This window comes from Patagioenas fasciata, chromosome 2 (genome assembly GCF_037038585.1).
Source record: "Patagioenas fasciata isolate bPatFas1 chromosome 2, bPatFas1.hap1, whole genome shotgun sequence".
Taxonomy (NCBI): domain Eukaryota; kingdom Metazoa; phylum Chordata; class Aves; order Columbiformes; family Columbidae; genus Patagioenas; species Patagioenas fasciata.
The window spans coordinates 38,910,520-38,932,107 of NC_092521.1; the positions used below are offsets into that span (position 1 = coordinate 38,910,520).

A 21,588-nucleotide genomic window follows, 5' to 3' on the forward strand; every position below is an offset into this window, starting at 1 on the left:
TTATTAGTCTGGAAATCAAATCAAAGCTAAGGGTAGTCTGTAAATACCTGTGCCTGAAACAAAATATGAATATATACAAATAAATATCCATCCATATGAATATCCATATCCATCTACACACATATCTACATATGCATGTACATATTTATCAAAACAGGTAAAAAGTGGCCAATATATGACATAATACAGCCTGACACGTTTCTCCATTCAGAGAAATGTGTTAGTGATTTCTGCAAATAACACATAAAGAATTATTTGCTTTCTATACAAATATTTCTAAATGCTTCACCTGTATTCCTGAAGTACCATTTAAACCATTATATGGATGTGCGTATTTCTACAGTCAGAATCCAAAATCGTGGACAGAAGCTAGTGATTGCAGCTCTGTACCTTCCGGTATTTGAAAGCTCACACAATCCATTTGCATAAAAGAGATCTTAACAAAATATTAAATTTTACACTTCTAAACTCTCCTTCAAGTTTGTACAAAAGAGAATGAGTGGTTAACTTCATCTTGATTGAAATGATCAAATATCACTTTCATGTATGAAACAGAGGGGACTATGTATCATCTCAGCTCTCAGTAGCACCAGGTAGCTGGCTCTGGGTACTCAGGTTTTTCTCACCCACCAAGGAACATTTCAAAGCTGCATCATGTGTTCACCACTACTGCTCTCACTCACTAAATTTCTGGGGAATACCCAACAGTCATTCTTTGCACTAAGGTGATTAAGGTGGTTCTTTCCTATTGAACTTCAGGAAAAAAATTCTCTCTTGTGCTTATGGGAAGAACTGTGGGAAGGCACTGGAGGACTCATACAATTCAAGTGATTTAACCTTTTCCTTAATGAAAAATAAATGAGCTGCTGGCTTGCATGGAAATGGCATCGTGACTATTATCTTTATACCTATTACCAGGCAAGTTAGTCTGAGTTTAAAGTCAGAATCAAACTCAGTGCAGAAAGAGGAACTTAAAGGCAATCCGACAATAAGAAATTAATTCTTTACTGAAGATAGACTAAAAGTAGTATAGTCACACCTGGTGAATATATATGTTGTATCAATGAAAACTGGAATTAGTTTACATATGTGATTTAGAGGATGCCATTCTGTTTTCTCACAGTTTGCATCCTATCTGGAAAAACCTGACACATTGCATTCCCCATTAAATATATGGTACTTTCAAGCAGATAACTTCTGCTGCTGGAAATATTCCACAGCCAAGACTTCCCTTTTCATATGCTGTCCACTATCTATTATTTAAAGACAATCTCTCAGCTAGAACAAGGTGTTCTGCAACACTCCATGGAGATTACAACTGGAAATGAAGACTATTTTGTACATTTTGCTAGGTGAATGTAAAAAGCAGAGGGTGGTATGGATGTATTTTTTTTCAGTTGTTTTTCTGTGATGTTACTAATATATAGTTTCTAAGCACAAAAAAAAAGGAAGGTAGAGTCAAGCCTCCACTGCAATTTTTTTGACATTGACTTAACTGGGATAAAGATTTCTTCTAGTATTTAGTATTTATATTGTTTGATTGTTTTTATTTTACACCACTTTAGAGGTTTTACCCCAGGTTGTGTGCATTATATCTATGCACACATTTCCATAGGAATGAGAACAAGTAGACAGTCTATAACTTAATGTAAAAAAGAAAAAAAAGAAAAAAGAAAGAAAGGAAAAAATAAAATATAATAGTATGTAGTGGTAGTTTTAATCATCTAATGTTCCTGATGTGTTTCTTCCTTCATTAAATACTTTGGAATTCATTGTGTTAGTTTAGTGTCGAAGTGAGCATGCATTTTCAGTTAATTCACACATTAAGGTTAATGATAAATAGGAGGACACCAATGAGACTGTAAGACTGTACAATGTTAGAATAACAGCTTTATCCTTTATATCTCCAGTAGGGGGGAAAGTGGAGTCAGGTATAAGTAGGACAGTAAACAGTTGAGTCTGCATCTAATTAACAAATTCCAGCTGGACAGACCTCTAAAGTCTACAGAAACAGGATCTTGATATTTGTCTCCACTAAACATCTGGTGGGATTTGGCTGGGCCACAGCTGAGTTTGGGGAGCCTCCTGGATACTCCTGGTGCTATTTCTGGGGACGCTTCAACCTCATTGGGTCATGGTGGGCATCAGTAAGGCAATGAGAACTGCTGCTAGCAGGGACCAAGTCACCCCTGGCACCAGCCACCTGAAACGTGGCCAGCACCTCAGTGCAAGGAGCAGTAGGAAACACCTATCACCAGTCAGACATTTTATGGTGTTATCTGGGCTTCCTGGCTTTCCAGATGTCACAGACCACATTTGAGGACAATTATGTTAGGCTCTTCATCCCCGCAGGAGTCCACATTCATTTATTTTTAGAAAACTGTTAAGTTGAATGAACACTTACAGAATACATTTTGGTTATGGATCCACTACAATTCTGTGCTTGGAAATACATATAGTCTATGTCTGCCAAAAATATTCTGTTGTTTTACCAAAACTGGTATATCAAAATTCTGGGGTTTTGGGTTGCTTGTCCAGATGAACAAAAAGATGCAAATTGCTTTTCAAGCCTTCCAAAAATACTGATAGTCACTACCATTTTAAAAAATGTCAAGCCAGGAGAATGTTGTCCACCTGGCAGCTATATGCTGTTCCAGTGCCAGGCAGTAAAACTTATCGTAATTTTAAAAGTCTGTGTAAAGCATATTCATCCATCAGTCAGTAACCACACTTTTTGTTTCAATATCTCAAGTCATTATGGTATAAAGGTAAAAGTAGCGAGCACTAAAGCCCAGTGATGATCTGTGCTGCTGGCCACTGTTTGAAAAGTTTCCTAAATCCTCATTTTCAGTGAGGTAATACAGGATAGTGATGGTCTGGAGATCTTTGGTAATGCCCAACAGAATTGTAGTGCGGAATCCTCCTTCTTGGTTGTCTTTTATACTAACCATTTTACAATAAAAATTCTGTTTTATAGAAGGTAAATGGACTCAGCCATATGGGAAATCGCAGCTGATGTAAAGATATTAGTAGTGGGTTCCCCAAAACTGCTTAGTTAAGGAAACCTGTATATATATATATGTATATATATAACTGTAATCACACATACATACATGGGTATGTTGCTAATAATACCTATTACTAGTTCTTCATTCATTTTGCAAAAAATAGCTATTAATAAGAAATTTATCACTGCTGGATTTACCGTGTAACTACAAATATAAAATTAAATGTGAAGAAAGAATTCTTTCTCTCTCTTTTGATTACTGCCAACAGATGCTCAATGGTGTGTATAAATACAATGCCATATGTCAGGTAAGGCAACGCAGTAGTTTTCCAGTGGTGGCAATAATGTATCTTGCTCTACTTAATATCTGTCTAATGATGGCATATGGAGGTTCCTATTGATGCCACAATATGGAGAAATTATTCCTTTTTAAAAATAGATCCATCTTCCTCTCAGTTCTGCAAGTACAGCTGAGCTCTGAATAAAACTGGCATATGGAAGAGACAAAAAAAAAAAACACATTTGTTTATTAATTTTATTCTTGTGTTTTAATTTAAGGGATAAAGCTTTTCTTCATGGTAAATGGAAGCCCTTTCCTTTATTTTTGCTCATTCACAAAAGAGACTTGAGCTTCCTTTGACCGACATTTTGGTGTTTCAGTCTTGTTTTTATAAGAAATACTGAAATCACAACTGTAGGTTTGTGGCAAATCGTCACCTCTGATTTCACTTTTTTTCCTTATGCAATTTGTATGCAACTTAACTACCACTCCACAAATTCACATTCAGTACAGCATTATAACTTCTGACATGTGTCAATGTCATATTTACAAATTAGTATGTAGCAGCAATGCTTCTATCAACTGTTTCTCAAACAAAGTCCAGAAAGTATTTAGAAACTCAATAATGATTTTAACAATGCATTTTGCCTAGTCTCTAGACTCCGCTTTATTAAAACCATTCACTACCTCTGGCAAGGTAGCAACAAGCTTCTCAGTTCATTTTTAGGAGAAAATGATTCACAAACAGGATAGTGACAGGCTTTTATGATTACAGATTTCACATATTCTGTTACTTCCAAAGGGCTTATATAGATTGATAGATCTGCAAAGAAAGAAATGAAAAAATGAAAGGAAGAGATATAAATAGACTTTTTCATTAGGATGAATGATGGAAGGTATTAACCCCACTACAGCAGTGTGCCTTTTACATGTCTTCTTCTTCATTCCTTTTGACCTGCTATCATCTTCCTTCTAAGTAAAAGTTAACTACAGTCTGAAATGTAGGTAAGGGGAGCAATAGCTGGAAATAAATGTTTCCTCAAGCATTATTACTGTTCATAACGGTGTCCATCAGCCAAAATGTCAGGCTCAAAATCCATTTAAGCACTGCACAGAGGCTAAACAGGCAGATATTATTAATTTTTAAGTCTGCCTCATGGGTTTCAGATCAAGAACTGAGGTTAACTTGATGCACTGAATATTGCAGAGTGTATTCAATTAGAGAGGCTTTGACCCTCAGATGGCCAAGGTTTTGTCATGTGCAAACTACTGCAAGAATATGATAGAATAGTTGCATCTATGTAATAAAAGAATCTACTGCATCATGTTAAAATGAATAAAATTGCTCTGTCGTTGTAGTTTCTTGGACTTTTATCCTAATGTAATCACTGTCTACTTTTAATCTGACCGTTTTGAAACACCACTGTACTTCTTTCTTAAATACATTTTTGTTCATTATGTTGCAAGTTAACAATGTGATTTTTCCATAATAAGTCCTGTTCTTCTCAGCCAGTTACTTTACCAAACCATTTTCCCACTGTGCCTTACACAGACATTTCCTCATTTGAAACATAACTGTGGGATTGCTATAAATGAGTTAACACTTGTCTTCATTGTATTTATCTATAGGCATAGAGGGTGCTAAACCACAAATGGGCATTAAGACACAAATTAGCACAAAGAGAGATATTAAGGCACTATTTAGTTGCTTTTGATTGGATCCAGTATCTGAAAATAAGAATAAAAAAGAACCAATAAACCAGAAATCATTTCCCTTCACTGGTGGTGAAATCTGCTAGCTGAATCTATACTGCTTCTTCACTCTACTTGCAACACTCCTCTCCTGCCCTCTGCCTGAGGCCATCCTCTGCTGACTAAAAAAGACCTGTTCAAACCAGAATCAAGAAGATTATAAGTAAAGGTACAACTAAGGATGGGAAACTTGCCCATTCCTAATGTAGGACATAAAGCCCAACTACACCATGCTTTCCAAGATAAGTAAGGTGATTTTGACTTGTACGTAACGAAACACCAAATTGCCCTCAGTAATTCTGAAAGACAAACAGAAATTGGATGCAGATACCCCATTCACTTGTGGAGAATAGGTACTGGGTTGCTTTTACATACTGGATCACCTTAGCACTTGATATGTTTTACTGGTTAAAATATGTCAGCTGTTCTCCATTCTCAGTGATTTAAATTTTCACTCATAGCACACATCACAAAACTCTCAAAAGACAGTATAGAGGATTCACAGTCAGAGGCCTGGTCGCTGATGTCAAAGACAGACCCTGCCCTGACTCTTCTGAAGTAGACACATTTTCTGAATGAACAAGGCTATTAACTTGGAAACAATCCTCTTGTGAGGCCCTGAATATAATCCACATACACACTTTGGCAAGTGACTGCGTTTTCCAAGAACATGTTGTATTCTTTGGTGGTAGTTTTGTCTTTCTTTCACACATGCATAAAACATGGATGTGTGAAGCACACTATAGAGGACTAAACAAAATCAATAACAATACAGCCTATATATGTAAAAAGTGAAAATCCTGTCTACCCAGGTACAGATACATCTGTGTTTGCATGTGGGTGTGCATATACACAACAATTACTCTTTTACAGGCACTGTAGTTTGTGTCTTCCTTACCAGTTTGCCCTCCTTCTCAGTCATTTAATGATTCCTGTTCCAGGAATTTTGTTAGTAATTGTCTTAAATGAAGCTTCCAGATATCCATATGAAGCCCTATCTACCATTATGGCGCACCACAGACATATGGAAAGGACAGTTGTCTCTGGATTTCACTGACCAAAGACTCTGTTCATACACCCCAAATTATATGTCCATCTTCTGCTGTACTGTCCTCTGCTGTCACCCCGTGTTACCAGTTCCTGACTAACTGGCAGTCCCCAGCTTTCCAAGGGAATGCAGTCGGGGCTTTTCCTCCTCCTCAAGACCTACATTTCTGGTTGCTTCGCCAAGTGCTCATATTTCTTCTTTACAGCACCAGTCTTTATCAGGCGCCTTGTGCCTTTTCACAGGACGCTATGTACACAACATGTTTATGACTCAGTTTTATCCAACAATCGCTTTGATAATTTTTCTTCCTATTAGAAACCTAAATGAAAGCGTTAAAATAGATTTGAAATTAATGTCTCTTGCATTATGATGGAGAACTGAACATTTTACAGTTTGCAGAAATGGAAAAGTATTTTGTTTATGGTCCTTCACAATGTTTTCAATCAAAAAGTCTGTTCTTCTATCACAGCCATGAATTACTTAAATTATATTTTCAATAAGATTTTCCACATATTATCAAATGCTTTCCTATAAACTGAATTAATTTTTGTCTACTATATTAATTTCATCCACTAGTGCTATCCTGTGAAGAAACAAAACATCTATGTTAAGATTTATGAATAAAAGTTTATGAATAAATATTTGGTTGTGTATTATTTATCCTGTAGCCATAAAATGTATTTGTTCCTCTTTTTTTTTTTTTCATTTTCCTAGAGGCAGATATTTTACTACTTCATTACTCATATATAAGAGGAAGTAACTGACATGATCACGCATTCTCCCTTTTTTTAAATAGACTTGGTTTTATGTTTGCTTCTCTTTGCTCCTCCATTATCACTCCAGTCTTACTACTGCTTTTACCAGTCACTTTGCTAGTCATGTGGGTATGGTGAGCTTGTTAGGCAATTCTCAGTGTCTCTTTTCACACAGCATTCTACCAAAATGTTCAACATATTCAGATTTTTCTAGTGCCCATTTAATGACTTATGATAAATATCTTTGAAAGGTGAAATTTGAAAAAAAGTTCGAAATTTTCAAACTTTTTCAACAATATTGGTATGTATATAGAAGTTTTCTTGATAAAGAAAGGTTAGGAACATGGGGTCAGCATTTCAGATGTATGACCTAGTTACTCGTAACTGTTGAACAGGTCTATCTAATTATTGATCAGAGTGATACTGTACACCGTAAATGCCTTGAACTTTCATCTGAATTAACTTTACTGCTGATAAAACTGTCATTTTTAAAGAAAAGATTAAATATTTTCAGGAGCTTTAATAGAAATTCAAATGTACACACGTAAAAGTTATATATATATATATATATATGTATACATGCAACACAGATCAAAGGCTTTTCAACAGTACAACCTGCTTATGCAAGTAATTCACAGATCCCTACGAAGAAGTTTAGTAAGTATAATTCTGATACCTAAACAAGGTTGTGGTACCTAAATAAGTATGTGTCTGAGCAAAACTGGTGTGCACAAATGCCAGATTCTGCTATTTTTCAAACATTGTTCTTCACCTTGGTAGCTAATGCAAGACTAAGTGTCACCCCAGGTACTATGGCTCCAGAGATGGAGAGGTGTGTATCAGTACTTACAGCTGTCCTCTTCCTCCATGAAAATACTGATCACGTAACAGGCATACACAAATCCAATCAGCTGCATGAAAGAGGAGGAAAAGCAATCATTAGATTAGATAGAACACTCATTAAGCTATTAGTACAATGCTATTATATATAAACACAGGTATCACATTTTTATTTAGAAAAGATTTGCTTTCATTTCCTGAATTCACATGTAAATTTCAGTGCAAGCGGTCACAAACAGCCGAATTAAAGAGACTTTCTCTCTTTTGTTCATGTTTTATTATATGTTAAAATATTTTGCTAGCATCACTGAGGTCAGTATTGATGAAGACTACTATTGAGTAATACTGATGCAAAACACTTGGACCTTGATGGTCAGCTGTTACTTACATTCCTGTTTCTTGAGTACCTCTGCTCTCACATGACTTTGTCCACATGAATGTGGGCCTCCTAAGCACCTAATTATGTATTAAAAAGACAAAATATTTATTGACTACTACAGAATTCAGTTGTAGTAAAGTCCATATCCATGAGAATCCACAAGAGATGTCTTTTTGTGAAATGTGAAATGTCATGATGTAGCTAAACAGTAAAGCTGGGGTATGATTCACCAGCATTAGGAAACATCTTATCAGAAAGGCCTATCAGTAAAACACATTAACTATGCAAGAAATGAGCAGAGTCATTTCCTCAAAGGACAACATCAGCAAAATCATGCCATTATTTTAGCAGCAGCTTCCACAAAAACATCCTTCTCAACCCAGATCTGTGTCACTTGTGCCACTCAGAGTAAGTGATTAAGATCTTTAGGATCAGGGAATGGAAATTCCTCTCATTTGCTTCCCACTTAGATAAAATATTTTCTTATGAACACCAGAAAAAAGAAGAAAATCTGACTGGGCAAGGAAACCTGTTAAACTTCACTGCCTAGACATGTCCATGCTTGAGAAAATATTGTTTGTGCAGCTGTACACAACTTGTACTATCTGAAAGCCTTGAAAAGACTGTTCATGAGAGATTCCTAAAATAACCCAGAGATTAGTTTTAAGAAAACTTCTTTTTCTCTGGTGCATTCAAAAAAATCTAATTAAAATTGTTCTTCTAAGGGTGTCATGGATCAACCATCTGAGAAAGAGGTAATTTAATAGTATCTAGACAGGTATAAGCTCCTTCAGAAGCACAGAAATGATTCCAACCTGCTTTCTGGCTGGGCTGCATGATGAGCTTTACAAGCAGCTCCAAGAGCTTCTCTGCAGACAAAAAGCTTGTCCACACAAGGGAATTCAGGGAAGTTAAGATGAATTAACTAAAGCTGTGAAATCAATGCACGTAAGATAAAGTACATTAAATCCCTGTGTGGCCTTTCCCATTCAGAAATAAAGTGGCCTTAGTTCACTGTAGCTTAATCCTCCTCCAAGGGATTAATCTTCCCCATGGAGAATTAAGCTACAGTGCACTAAAAAGGAGTTACTTGTGAATGAGAGCGGTCTCAGCGCTGCGGCACTGTCCTGCTGGAGCTTCCTCTCCAGGGCATTCACCTCTCTGGTGTTTCGGGAAAGTGAATTTAATCCAGCTTTTCTCTCACCCTGAGCAGACTGCAGCATTGGCAGCTTCCTTGGCCTTTTTGGGGTTTGTTTTACAGGGGTGGTATTGCCACAGCTTCTATCAGGTAGACACTATTTCATTGTATGGGTGCTCTGAGCCAGAAAAATGCAAACGAGCTCTGGCAGAGGCGCTAGTGGGAGACAGTTCAGACCAAGCTGTGCCTGAGCTACCAAGGCCCGCTGCGCTTGGTATCATGGGGCCTCACTTAGATGGGACCCAGAGCCACTGTGGGCTGGCTGGCTCTGTGTGAGCCCACATGTACCTGCTGAACACTGTGTGGGCAGATAAGAGGGGTCGAGCCTCCCGATACTAGTGAAAATGAGATCTTGTGTTTCTGCTGGCCTGCACATCCAGGACGAGGGCTGGCTTACAGGCTCCTTGCCAGATTAACCACATTTTTTCCCTAAACTTCAGTTTAGTACATCTTGCTACCATGACTACTGAAACAATATGATATAAAGGCTTCCAAGGAATCAAAAAACCCAGTCTTACTTGAGGTATATTGCTTGTGCCACCTGAACATTATGATTAAAAAAAATACTGCATTAGTATCACACAAATACCAGAATCATAGAATCATTCTGGTTGGAAGAAACCCTCAAGATCACAGAGTTCAACCATAATCTAACCTAACTCTAGCACTAAACCATGTCCCTAAGAGCCTTGTCTAAATGTCTTTTAAACACCTCCAGGGATGGTGACTCCAACACTTTCCTGGGCAGCCTGTTCCAATGCCCAACAACCCTTTCCATGAAGAATTTTTTTCTAATATCCAATCTGAACCTTCCCTGGCACAACTTGAGGCCATTTCCTCTTGTCCTATCAGTTGCTACTTGGGAGAACAGCCCAACACCATCCATGCTACAACCTCCTTTCAGGTAGCTGTAGACAGCGATAAGGTCTCCCCTCAGCCTCCTTTTCTCCATGCTAAACAGCCCCAGTTCCCTCAGCTGCTCCTCATCAGACTTGTGCTCCAAAACCACGTGATTTTTCATAAGGGAATGTCAGCTGTTTATCTACCGTATTTCCTATTCACCATTTGTGTTGTGCAGTCTGTGTAAGTCACTTGGGTTTGTTTCTTTTTCCTAAACATGACTGAAATATTTTGAAGAGTAAAACTGCTGAATGAATAATGAACATGATAAAAATGAACTGTAGAACACCTTTTGGGTGAAATGTTTGTAAAGGAAGAACAAATAATTAGAATTATTTACCATTTTCCAATCATGTATGTTTTTCTTTTTTGTCCCTTATTATTGGTATTCTGTATTAAATTAACTTCACTTTAAGAATGTGATTCCTTCTTTATATGTACATGTGTACTCCATATCCATGCATATTATGTAAAACATCTACCTGCAAGGGCTTCCAGCAAATTTCTTACACATCTAAGCTATCGGACAGGTGGATAAAGCACACAGAGACTTGAACTCTAATATGTAATCAACCACCCAACATAAAGAAAAAAGTAACAAGAAAAAATTCTCTAAGAGGTCTTCCCTCCAAGAAAGTATGGGGCATGGCAAACCTGATTGTTTTAACAGTCCAAGCAGCTACAGCTTGCTCTCTCAGTAGATATTCTCCTCAAAGTAAATATTTTCCCACTCTCTTCAGTGTTTGAAACACACATTGTCTGATCTATGACTTCATTCCAAAATCACCAGCCTCTCCCTGCTTCTTAATATTTCTTTATATTTCTCATCATTAGTAGATAAATATTTCCTAGTCAGATAGAAATCACTGTCATCTGTTGTGTTTATGGCATATACTTGTTTAAAATATACCATTTCTCTCCACCTGTCTAGTTATTAATACCAGGAAACATAATAATAAAAAAACATTAAACCTCTCTCAATTTCATGGTCTATTCAGGATGAAAAGAAAGATTGGGTCTCTGATGACACCAGGAGGTATCATAACCCACCATATTTCAAGAATATCTTTCTGTAATTAAAAGGCAGAATGCACATTTCTGAAAGAATAAAGCAACAAAGAGGAAAAAGAGCCCTTTAGCATCAATTGTCAGGTGGTGCTGTTCAGAGTGGGACAGCAATGTTTGGCTTGTAACTAACATACTAGTAATTACGCTTGGGTAATTGATATCTACAGTACAATTAACATGAAGTGATAAAGTGGGAATATACCCTTCTACAGATGAGACCTCTTTCTGGATCCTTAAACAGAGTTACAGCCATCACAGTGTGAATATTTTTATAAATTAATTAATTAAAACCTCTTCTTTTGCTTTATTGATGAACACACTAATAAAATATTTATTCCAACAAATTACTTTTACTATCTTGATTAACCCAGCTGCTGTTTAATTAATAATGTTATGCTCATGTGAACCCATCTAGCCATCATGTTACTTGCCAATTTGCAGTGAGCTGACTGATGTGTACTGCCCAGTTTCTCGATATTGGAAACACTGGCTATTGGTCTGGCACCAAGTGATAGACTTAAATGTGTGTTCCCTGATAACTAAAGAAAATGTGATGCAAATGAGAAGGAAGATACTTAACTTGCTCATCTTGGGTTTCAGTAATCATTCAAAGAGACCAATGAAGTGGTTGGAACAGGATATCTAAAGCATCAAAGGTTACTAACACATGTAAGTATAAATAGGAACCTGTGTCTTGATCCGGAGAGCAATTTAGATACCAAGGCGGGCTTGTCTTGACAATGTTGAGTTTCAAGGCATGGAAACCTTCTGGGATCTCTGGACTGTACAGGGGACTGCCTGTCTTGCCTGTCTTGTAAGCTGTCTCAGTAACTCTCTAGTAAACTGTCTCAGAAGACACTTGCCAGTGCTATTCTGAAGAAAATCAAGTGGGAAATTGTGGGAACAGGCTGTTGTCCCTTGCTTTCATCCAGCTACACTGTTGTTAGGGTAAACATCTTGCTCTGGAGACAATAAACAATATATCAAATACTCAGATATTTCATGGAATCACAGAATGGTTCTGATGGAAGGGACCTGTATAGATAATCTAGTAAAACCCCTCTGTTGTGGACAGGAACATCTACATTAGGTTGCTCAAAGTCCCCACCAACCTAACTTTTAGCACTTCCAGGGATGAAGCATCCACAACTGTTCTGGACAACCTGTTTCAGTATCTCACAAGTCTCATAGTAAAATATTTCTTACTCAGGTCCAGTCTAAATCTAACCTCTTTCACTTTGAAACCATTGCCCTTTGTCCTCTCACTATAGACCATGGTAAAAAGTCTCTCTCCATCTTTCTTATAAGCCCCCTTCGTTTATTGAAAGGTCACAATAATGTTTCCCTGGCACTAAATAACCCAAATTGTTTCAGTCCTCTAATTCTCATGGCCCTCCCTGGACCTGCTCAAACAGATACATATTTTTGTTGTGCTGGGAACCTTAGAGCTGGACACAGCACTGCAGGTGGGGATCTCATGACAGTGGAGTAAAGGGGCAGAATCACCTCCCTCAACCTGCTGGCCACACTGCTTGTGATGTAGTCCAGGGTATGGTTTGCTTTCTGGGATGCAGGTCCATGTCATGTTTAGTTTTTCATCCACCAGGATCCCCAAGTCCTTCTCAGCAGTGTTGTTCTGATATCCCACAGCCTGTGATGATACTGGGGGTTGGCCAAACCCAGGTGCAGGATGTTGCACTTGGCCTTGTTGAACTCCATGAAGCTTGCACAGGCCCATGCCTTGATCCTGCCAAGGTCCCTATGGGTGTCATCTCTTCCCTCCAGCATATCAACTGCCCCACTCAGCTTGGTGTGATCAGCAAACTTGCTGAGGGTGCATTCAATCCTGCTATGTCACTAATGAAGATATTAAACAGTACTGGTCCCAGTATGGACCTCTGAGGGACATCATTTGTTACTGGTTTCCATTTGGACATTGAGCCATAGCTCTTTGGATGCAGCCATCTGGTATTTTCAGAACCATCAGTATTTTCATGCCAAAAACCTTATTTCTTCAATGAGTAGCTGATAAAAGTTGTTCACATTCTACAAATTATAGGGATGAGCAGGTTCAGGGTGTGGGAAACAATTGTCACCTGGGCTAAGCTGGCAGAGACTTCAGTGTGGAGTGCACAAAGGGATTTCTTATTAGTGGAACATGGGTACATTTATATGATGCTGCTATCAATGCTTTTGGATAATTAATGTTTTGCTAATAGCCTTAGGTAGAAATGAAGTAGTAGTCTCTATCTGACTTCTGGGCAGTATAGTCTCCAGAGAACCTATATGCTTTAGGCTAACTAAAATCTCTAGGCTTAAGCTATGGACATCTGCATGAAATATAAATGCCTAGTTTAATAGAAGTGAAATTGGATTATATAATTGTCCATCATTAAACTGTAAGAAACTATGAAAACATGTAAGAAATTAAAAACCTAATCATCTGAGCAAATATATGCTGTGCCATATAATTGCTTTAATGAATGAGTATGCCTATAATACATTCTATTAAAAAGAATCAAACTGAGTGTAAAATGTATATTTACTTGCAAATTAATGTATTTTAATAGTTACCAGTTAATGTGGATTAACCTTTCCTTAGGAAAACTAGGACAAATGCAAAATAAACTTAGAAGTGATTATTTAAATCAAGGCTATTGTCTGTAGACTGTAATATTTTTTATTAAAATTGATGATTTAGCTAATTTTGATTTGAAGCTTTCTGCTTGGCTTTGTCGTCATCAGCTGTGGCCTTTAAATCCACTCTCACAGTATGTGATTACTTTCCTGTCTGTCTGCTTCACATATGACAGTCCCACTGGTTCAAGGGGATATGTGAGTATATACCAGTTATTTAAGATTAAATGAAACAGTGCATTAGGCTATCAGGTTAATCTTCAAGATCAGGTGTACGATACGACACCTATCACTGTTAAGCTGCCACGCAGAGTTTTGTAGAGATCGCTTTACAACAACATAGGACCTTCCAAATAAACTAATAAATGTTCAGTAATCCTAGCTCCCAGAGAATGTATGTGACATTAGAGGCAAACTAGATTTGGAAGATTCCTCCAGTTAAAAAGGTAAGAGCTCTGTGCTTCACGTCCTTCCTTGTATACACCCAATTCACACAGATTGTCATCTCGCTGAATATAATTTTTTCTTGACTTCTTTTTTGCTGATGGCAGCTGAAACACAATATTTCCCGTCTATTTCTGTGTTACTTGAGATGTGTTACTTGGAAAACACAATTTCTGCTTTCTAGAAGATATTTCACTATTGCTAAATTTCCCACCATAATTTCAGCAGTACAAAAGCAGAAGACACTTTTAAAAACAAATGTTTATGTATAAAATGGTGTAGGATAAAAACCCTGACAAAGTGTCTTTATATTTAACCTATAAAATGGAAACTGCATTGCAAGAGTGAATTTACTGCAGTAAGAAGATTAAAAAGCATTCGATTACCAAACATACTGACTATTGCTATCTCTTGACTAGTATTTCAAAGAGAGCTAACAAATTCTGAGGAAAGAGCAGAAAATGAGTAGTTCATCTTCTTAGCAACCTACTTGCCACCACAATTTTTAGCACTCTGAAAAAAAGGACTGTAAAGCCCTTTTATTCCTGTAAAGATGAGTAAAGCACTAAAGTAAATCAGAATGGGAGATACATAAAAGATACAGGATATTATCCAGAAACTGTGTATATACGTGAGTCAGCAAAACAGAAATACGACTAAGATTATAATACACGATAAAATTATAACTTCATGTATTTCAAGAAAGTGACAACAGATAGCCAAAAATGCAATCTGGAGAAAGGGAAACAGGATCAAGAGTAACAGTAGCATATAACTGTAGTATAACAATAACCAATCACTATAACTGCATGATTATATACCATATACTATTGTATATAGTTATCCAATTATATTACTGTGTATAATTATGCACTATAACTGCTTGATTATATACATTATTGCATATATGTATACATACATTCTATATCTATATAATTATACACCATTTCAAAACTGAATGAAATGTTTGAATTGCAGGAGAAACTTTCTCAAAGGTATGTTCTCATTTTCTAGAACTAAATGATGAAATGCACAATATTTTATAGTGGTAGCAGTAGTAGTCCCAACCTTAAAGTACTTAGAAATCTAAAAACAAAAGAAGACAAACAACTGAAGAAATGTCAGAAAACATAGCATGATATGGTAGCAGCAACTTCTAAGTACATTATGTTTTCTACCTTTTTTTTTTTTTCCCCCCACATCTTCCTAAAATCTACTGGATTTGACTTAAATAAAATTCAGGTTTTAGGGGCATTGTCTACCAATTTCAGCAGCACACCTAGAGTCAGTCTGGTTGTGCTTTACCATTCCCAGGTGTAGTGAAGAGGTCTCAGAGGCCACAACTCTGACAGGCCTTAAAATGTGTTAAGGACTCTAAAAATGGGTGAGAGGAGCTTATGGGTACTTTTGTGTTATATCGATCAGGGAGAAACAAGTGAGCAGAGATAATAAAATAAATGTCTACTCTTAAAATATTAATACATAGAGGTTGCTGTTGGCTAATACTGCAGGAAATAATTCCTCTTGAATGCCATCTACCTAGCACTGAGAGAGAAGAGCGGCGTGCTGGAAAAGACTATACCTGTTAGCTACTGTGCTTTTTGAAGTTGTACCTTGTATCTGCTCTTCTCAAAACCTTGTCTCCACAGTGTCCCTTTGTCTTCAAATTAAAAACTGTATTTGACAATCTAATTTTCCCAGGCCAAGATGAGAACCATTGCAACCTGCACTTGGTCTGGGAATGTATTTCTCCAACAGCATAAACAAATAACCATCTCTATTGCCCTCATGCCCAAAAGGATTTTACCAGTTAAGGGGGAGAAATGGCACGTTACACAGCCAAGGTTTGTGCCAGCTTGGTTAGGGTTGAGGAAAAAAAAGTGAGAACATTGTGTGTTCTCTTTCCTTCTCTTCATCTTACAAGTCTTTAGCTTAGTTATGGCTTATTCTCTCTGCCTTGTTTTTGTTACAGGAACTTTAGAAAAAACCATATGTTCTGACAAGAGAAAGTTGGAGGATTTGGAACAAACTGTTTAATCCAGACTCCTGTATGATTCTGTAGGTCACAGAATTTCATCTAGATAATTCTGGTAGCCCAATGATAATATTGTCAGAGCATCCCTCACAGATTAGGTACTCATGCTACAGATCAGTTATGTCCACAGAAGGGATTTGAGAACCTTTGTCCTTCACCCACATAAAAGAAAGAAATAAGCCCAGGGCATTAATCCTATTTATTTGATTGTCTATCATGTGTTAGATATCTAAGTTTTATATTTTGAATGAAATGAAATTCTCAATATAAAATCATTGAACAGAGTGTTTAAACATGACTGGCTAGATTACAGTCTTTTATCTTGCAACATATTAATTGCTTGTAAATGATTTAAACGAATGAAGTGAAAATCATTAGTGCAAAATAGAGCCAACCTCAAACCTCAAAAGTTAAAGAATAAAAGAATGGAAAGGGAAGGGAATAAGGTGGTAAGATGGGAGAAGGAGAGAAGAGAGAGCCACATCTGAAGAGATCCTAACACGATCACCAGGAAAGGGCTGGATAAATACACAAGACTTTCTCTAGATCCAGTTTTCCTCTGGTGTGCAAAGAAAATAAAAGTTCTCCTAAGAACGGGGTTAAAGCTCTCATATTCAGGTTACTGAGTAATTTGCTTGTCTGTTGAATCACAGGGAATGAGAAAACCCTTTATATCTAACTTTACAATAAGCAGACAGAAAGACAGCCTTTCCTCATTTCTGTAAACCTGACGTTGTGTTATTTATTTTTATATTTTCTAAGTAACTATTTTAATTTGCTTGTAGCTTAACTTGCTACCTTTATGTGTTAAGAATAATTTCAGAATTACCTGCAGGTGACACAACATTTCACATCTTTTGATAAGGCAAATAAACTCAGGTTTGATCATGTTTCGTAACCTGAAGTGTTTCTTCAAGGTATCCTTCAGGCAATTACTTCACCTCCACTAAGTTGCACCTATCACTTTGGAAGCTGGTAATGAAATCAGGAGAGGGAGAGGGAGAGGGAGAGGGAGAGGGAGAGGGAGAGGGAGAGGGAGAGGGAGAGGGAGAGGGAGAGGGAGAGGGAGAGGGAGAGGGAGAGGGAGAGGGAGAGGGAGAGGGGAGAAGAGAAGAGAAGAGAAGAGAAGAGAAGAGAAGAGAAGAGAAGAGAAGAGAAGAGAAGAGAAGAGAAGAGAAGAGAAGAGAAGAGAAGAGAAGAGAAGAGAAGAGAAGAGAAGAGAAGAGAAGAGAAGAGAAGAGAAGAGAAGAGAGAGAAAGAGTGAGAGAAAGAGAGAGAAAGAGAGAAAGAGAGAGAGAGAGAAAGAGAGAGAGAGAGAGAGAAAGAGAGAAAGAGAGGAAGGAAGGAAGGAAGGAAGGAAGGAAGGAAGGAAGGAAGGAAGGAAGGAAGGAAGGAAGGAAGGAAGGAAGGAAGGAAGGAAGGAAGGAAAGAAGGAAGGAAGGAGAAACGTCTGCCAGTGACCAGAGCCAATGTAAATCGTTGGCATCTGACAAGGTACTTGGGAAGGTTTCTGAATTCCAGGGAAAACAATTATGCCCATAGGAGGTACCAAAATAAACTCCTTTCAGAACAGCAGCATATTGCAAATCTTGTCCATTTCTTATGCTAACATTGCTTTTAAAATTCTTCCACTGCTAATACTGCAATTATGAAAGATGTCCTTTGTTTATAGAATGCTAAAAGATTTTTTCCATTCATATTATATCAGAAGGCACATAACGAGAGTATTATTTCCACTTATTTGTGGCAATAGACACAGAGAATACATTTTAATTCCAACAATGTATTGCAATCTGTAAGAATTACTTATTTTCTACTGAATCATTTATTTCTCTTCATGCACCATGTAAATAACACATCCATGAAACTATTACATCACCATGATGCAGTACCCATTTAAAGACAGACACACTGTGGCACAGAAATAAAAACTGGTTTCAGATTTCAGTGGGGTGACAGAGAGTGTAAGAATAGAATTACTACAATCTGATCCTCACTATTGTCTAACATCCTTTTTAGACACTTCTTAACTACCTAGGTAATAATAGCTAAGACTGAACATATTATTATTCTAGCTCCTGTTAATCCATAAACATGGTTTGAAAATAGTGTAGAAAAAAAAAAGCTTTCACTAACAGCAATTATGGCAGAGCATACCTTGGAGAAAAATAGAACAACAAAAAGCAACTCACAGATAAAACCTAAATCTGTCATATTAACTCATGATAGGAAATGTTATATGATCTAATGAACTGCAAAGTAAGATTTAATCTCTACCCACACCATGCTGCTCATATTGGCTCCCCTAGTAGAACCACCAGAGAGGATTTTCAGGAGTAGTAGACACAGAAACACACCTCAGAAGTTAGCTGCAAAGCCTGAAAGACATGTATCAGCTTAGACCCAAAACTGATTAAATCACAGGAAAGAAAAAAAAAAAAAGGCTTGAATAATAACCAAGAGCTGGTTAAAATTCACAAGAGTGCGGAAATTCTTATAAGGCAGCATGGATGAGCAGAGATCGTCTGAAAACTTTTCTTACAAGCTAGTCTCCAGGAGGAGGTGGAGAAGCAGCACACAGTATTTCTCTCTGTGGATCTCAATTCTAAATTATTTTTGGACAGTGCACAGTTCAGTTTTCCTTTTCTATTAATATTTTTTCAATACAGATGAGGAAAATCACAAATAATAATTTTGATTTTTTTTTGGATGTATAAATATATACTGGAAATTCTTAAAATCTTTTCTTCCTTAGAGGACCATAGATGGTAAGTCTGTCTGTTCTTGGCAAAGAAAGTTTACCTCCATCTTAAAGAAGATAAGAGAGAACAGGCAAACAAATGATGGCATTTCGTTCTGAAAAAGAAAAACAAAGCAAATCACTTCTATGTCCCCCACACTGATATTGTTTTGCCTTTTTTTGTGTGTATTCATTGAAATGCTACAGTGATGAAAGAATATATCAGAAATAGAAGACATGAAGATAAGGAACTCCTTGAGCATCACTTCGTTTTTGCTAATCACTTTCCATCTAACAACAGGATATTTAGCATTTTACATGTGTGCTTTCAGTTGTGCATGAATCTGCCATATTTAATGCACAGAACAAATGACTCAGTTTTGAGCCACAGTTGAGCTGGTTTTTTTTCTTTGGGAGAAACAATACTATAATCAGAAACGTGGCTGGATTTATGTGTTTGGCAGGTAACATAGCAGCCTCTTCACTCAGCTGTGATGTCTAAAACTGCAACACAAACAACTCCACAATAACCCTTGTTTGATAGTTGGTTTTCTTTTATGGATATCCTTCCTACTGAAGTTCTTCTTACTATGGATAATATTGTTTAATTCCTTCAAGCTGCTACCTGAATGTGCAGATGGAACTACATACACACACAAACAAACAGAGATGCACACATCCCCCCACTTACAATGCTTTGTGGAGTGGCCTGCTGTGATATGTGAGAAACAAGACTATCATAAAAGCAGCAATGTTATCAGTTTGCTCAGGTATTCCCAGTAAAACTGTGTGCTAAAAGGCTTTTGTGTTGGATTCCCACTGGGCAGGAAAGCTATCAAGCATTGCAACGAAGCTTCACTTTCTATCAGTGCCTAATGAATTTCAGAAGCTGCTTCTCCAGTCATATCTGAGTAGTGTGATCTCTTCTACCAGCTGTCCCAGGCACAGTTTATTTGCTTGCAGTATACAGTTCCCGTATGTTGTGGCTTCGTATCCTATTTACTCCTGTTTCTTACTAAGAGCTTTCACTTACCACTGTATTGCACTGTTCCATTTACCTTCACATGGGGCTGATTCTGCAGCTGCAAGTCGAGGGTTCACACAAAATCAATACTTCTTTTCCAAGGAGGCTAAGCTCAGTTTGTTATCAGGCAGTGTGCAAATATGCAAGCAACACTTGGGAGACTTTGTCTCCCACCATCAGCACAAAAACAGCATAAACCATCCCTACACGGCTGGTGAGCATGCCTCCATGTGCTGGGTTGTATAAGTGGCAGCAAATGTATTGTCCCAGAGCCAACTATCAGGATGTTTTAGCAAACAGGAGGCAGATTTGGCCCTAACTCCTACTTTGAGGCTACCACTACAAAGAAACGCAAATACAGCAAGAGAGTCTGCACCTGGTAAAGGCAATTGCAAAAGGAACCAAAGCAGAATTTGCTGCACTGAGAATATGTCTTCAGCAGAGACAGATATTAACTGGAATTGTGTCTTTGGAGTCCTTGACTCCAACTCACCTAGACTGAGCTTTTGGCTACAGCACATAGCGTTTCTTTCCAGAAAACAAGCTCAGATTTAAAGAAATCTAGGAAATACATGAGGGTGCTTATTTGCGTCTTGTTCTGTCATAAATGCACACTCCAGATTACACAGCCTGAAGGAGGGGAAGTCAGGCAGAGAAAATGCTAGCCTACTTCTCTTCCTTCTCCTTTTATCCAGAGCTCGGGCAGATCTTTGTCAAGAAATCTCTCCCTTGTACATGGAGGACACTAGGTCCTCAGGAGTACATCCTTAGTCCTTGGAAGAAAACTTAATATCCATGGGGGAGGCTGAAGGCATCACCAAAACAGGCAGCTTTGGACATCTGGAGTATGTTTCTAGGGTGCCACTGTTTCCATTGGACTGGTTGTTTGCTCAAACTCTCTTCCTTTGCTTCCTTGCAGGTACGAATAAACTTAAGCCTACTAAACCATGCAGTGCTGCACAGATTAGCTGAATAAATACCTGGCAGATTAAGCTTCATGGCACCCTTTCCCCTGCTGTTACAATTTGCTTATATTGTGAGCAGTTGAGCTAGCTCATTTAAAGCAAACTTGGGTAGGTCTATTTTATTGATGACTCCCACAGTTCTTTGAAATGTTAACTTCTACAAAAGCCAGTTTTCACCTGGAAGAAAATAAAGGGGAAGCAGTCTGGCTCCTGTAATAAGCACATTGACACAAAGTGTTCTTATTCAATACGAGGACACAGTGACAAACGTGACAGAATGGAGAAAAATGAAAGAAGATAGAAAGGGAAAGCCTTGTCCCATCTTAAAACCCTTCAGGGGGCATGGGGTTCAATTCCTACAGGGGAGTTGAACCTCCAAAAATTTGTTGATTGGATCCCTAACGACAGCTTCTCAAAAATTACATGCTTTCATGGAATAAAAAAGATTAATCTCTTAATTGTACAGATTGGAATGGAATGGAATGGAATGGAATGGAATGGAATGGAATGGAATGG

At 37.6% G+C, this 21,588-nt stretch overlaps 1 protein-coding gene across 5 annotated transcripts in view; it reads right to left on the reverse strand.

Moving 5' to 3' along the window:
- Positions 1-21,588, reverse strand: part of NKAIN3 (sodium/potassium transporting ATPase interacting 3) — a 362,790-nt gene that overhangs the window by 17,374 nt on the left and 323,828 nt on the right. For all 5 annotated transcript variants that reach the window (XM_065832178.2, XM_071804083.1, XM_071804081.1 and 2 more), the window contains one exon: positions 7,693-7,753. In XM_065832178.2, the coding sequence (XP_065688250.1) occupies positions 7,693-7,753 (61 nt within the window). The remainder of the gene's footprint in view (positions 1-7,692; positions 7,754-21,588) is intronic.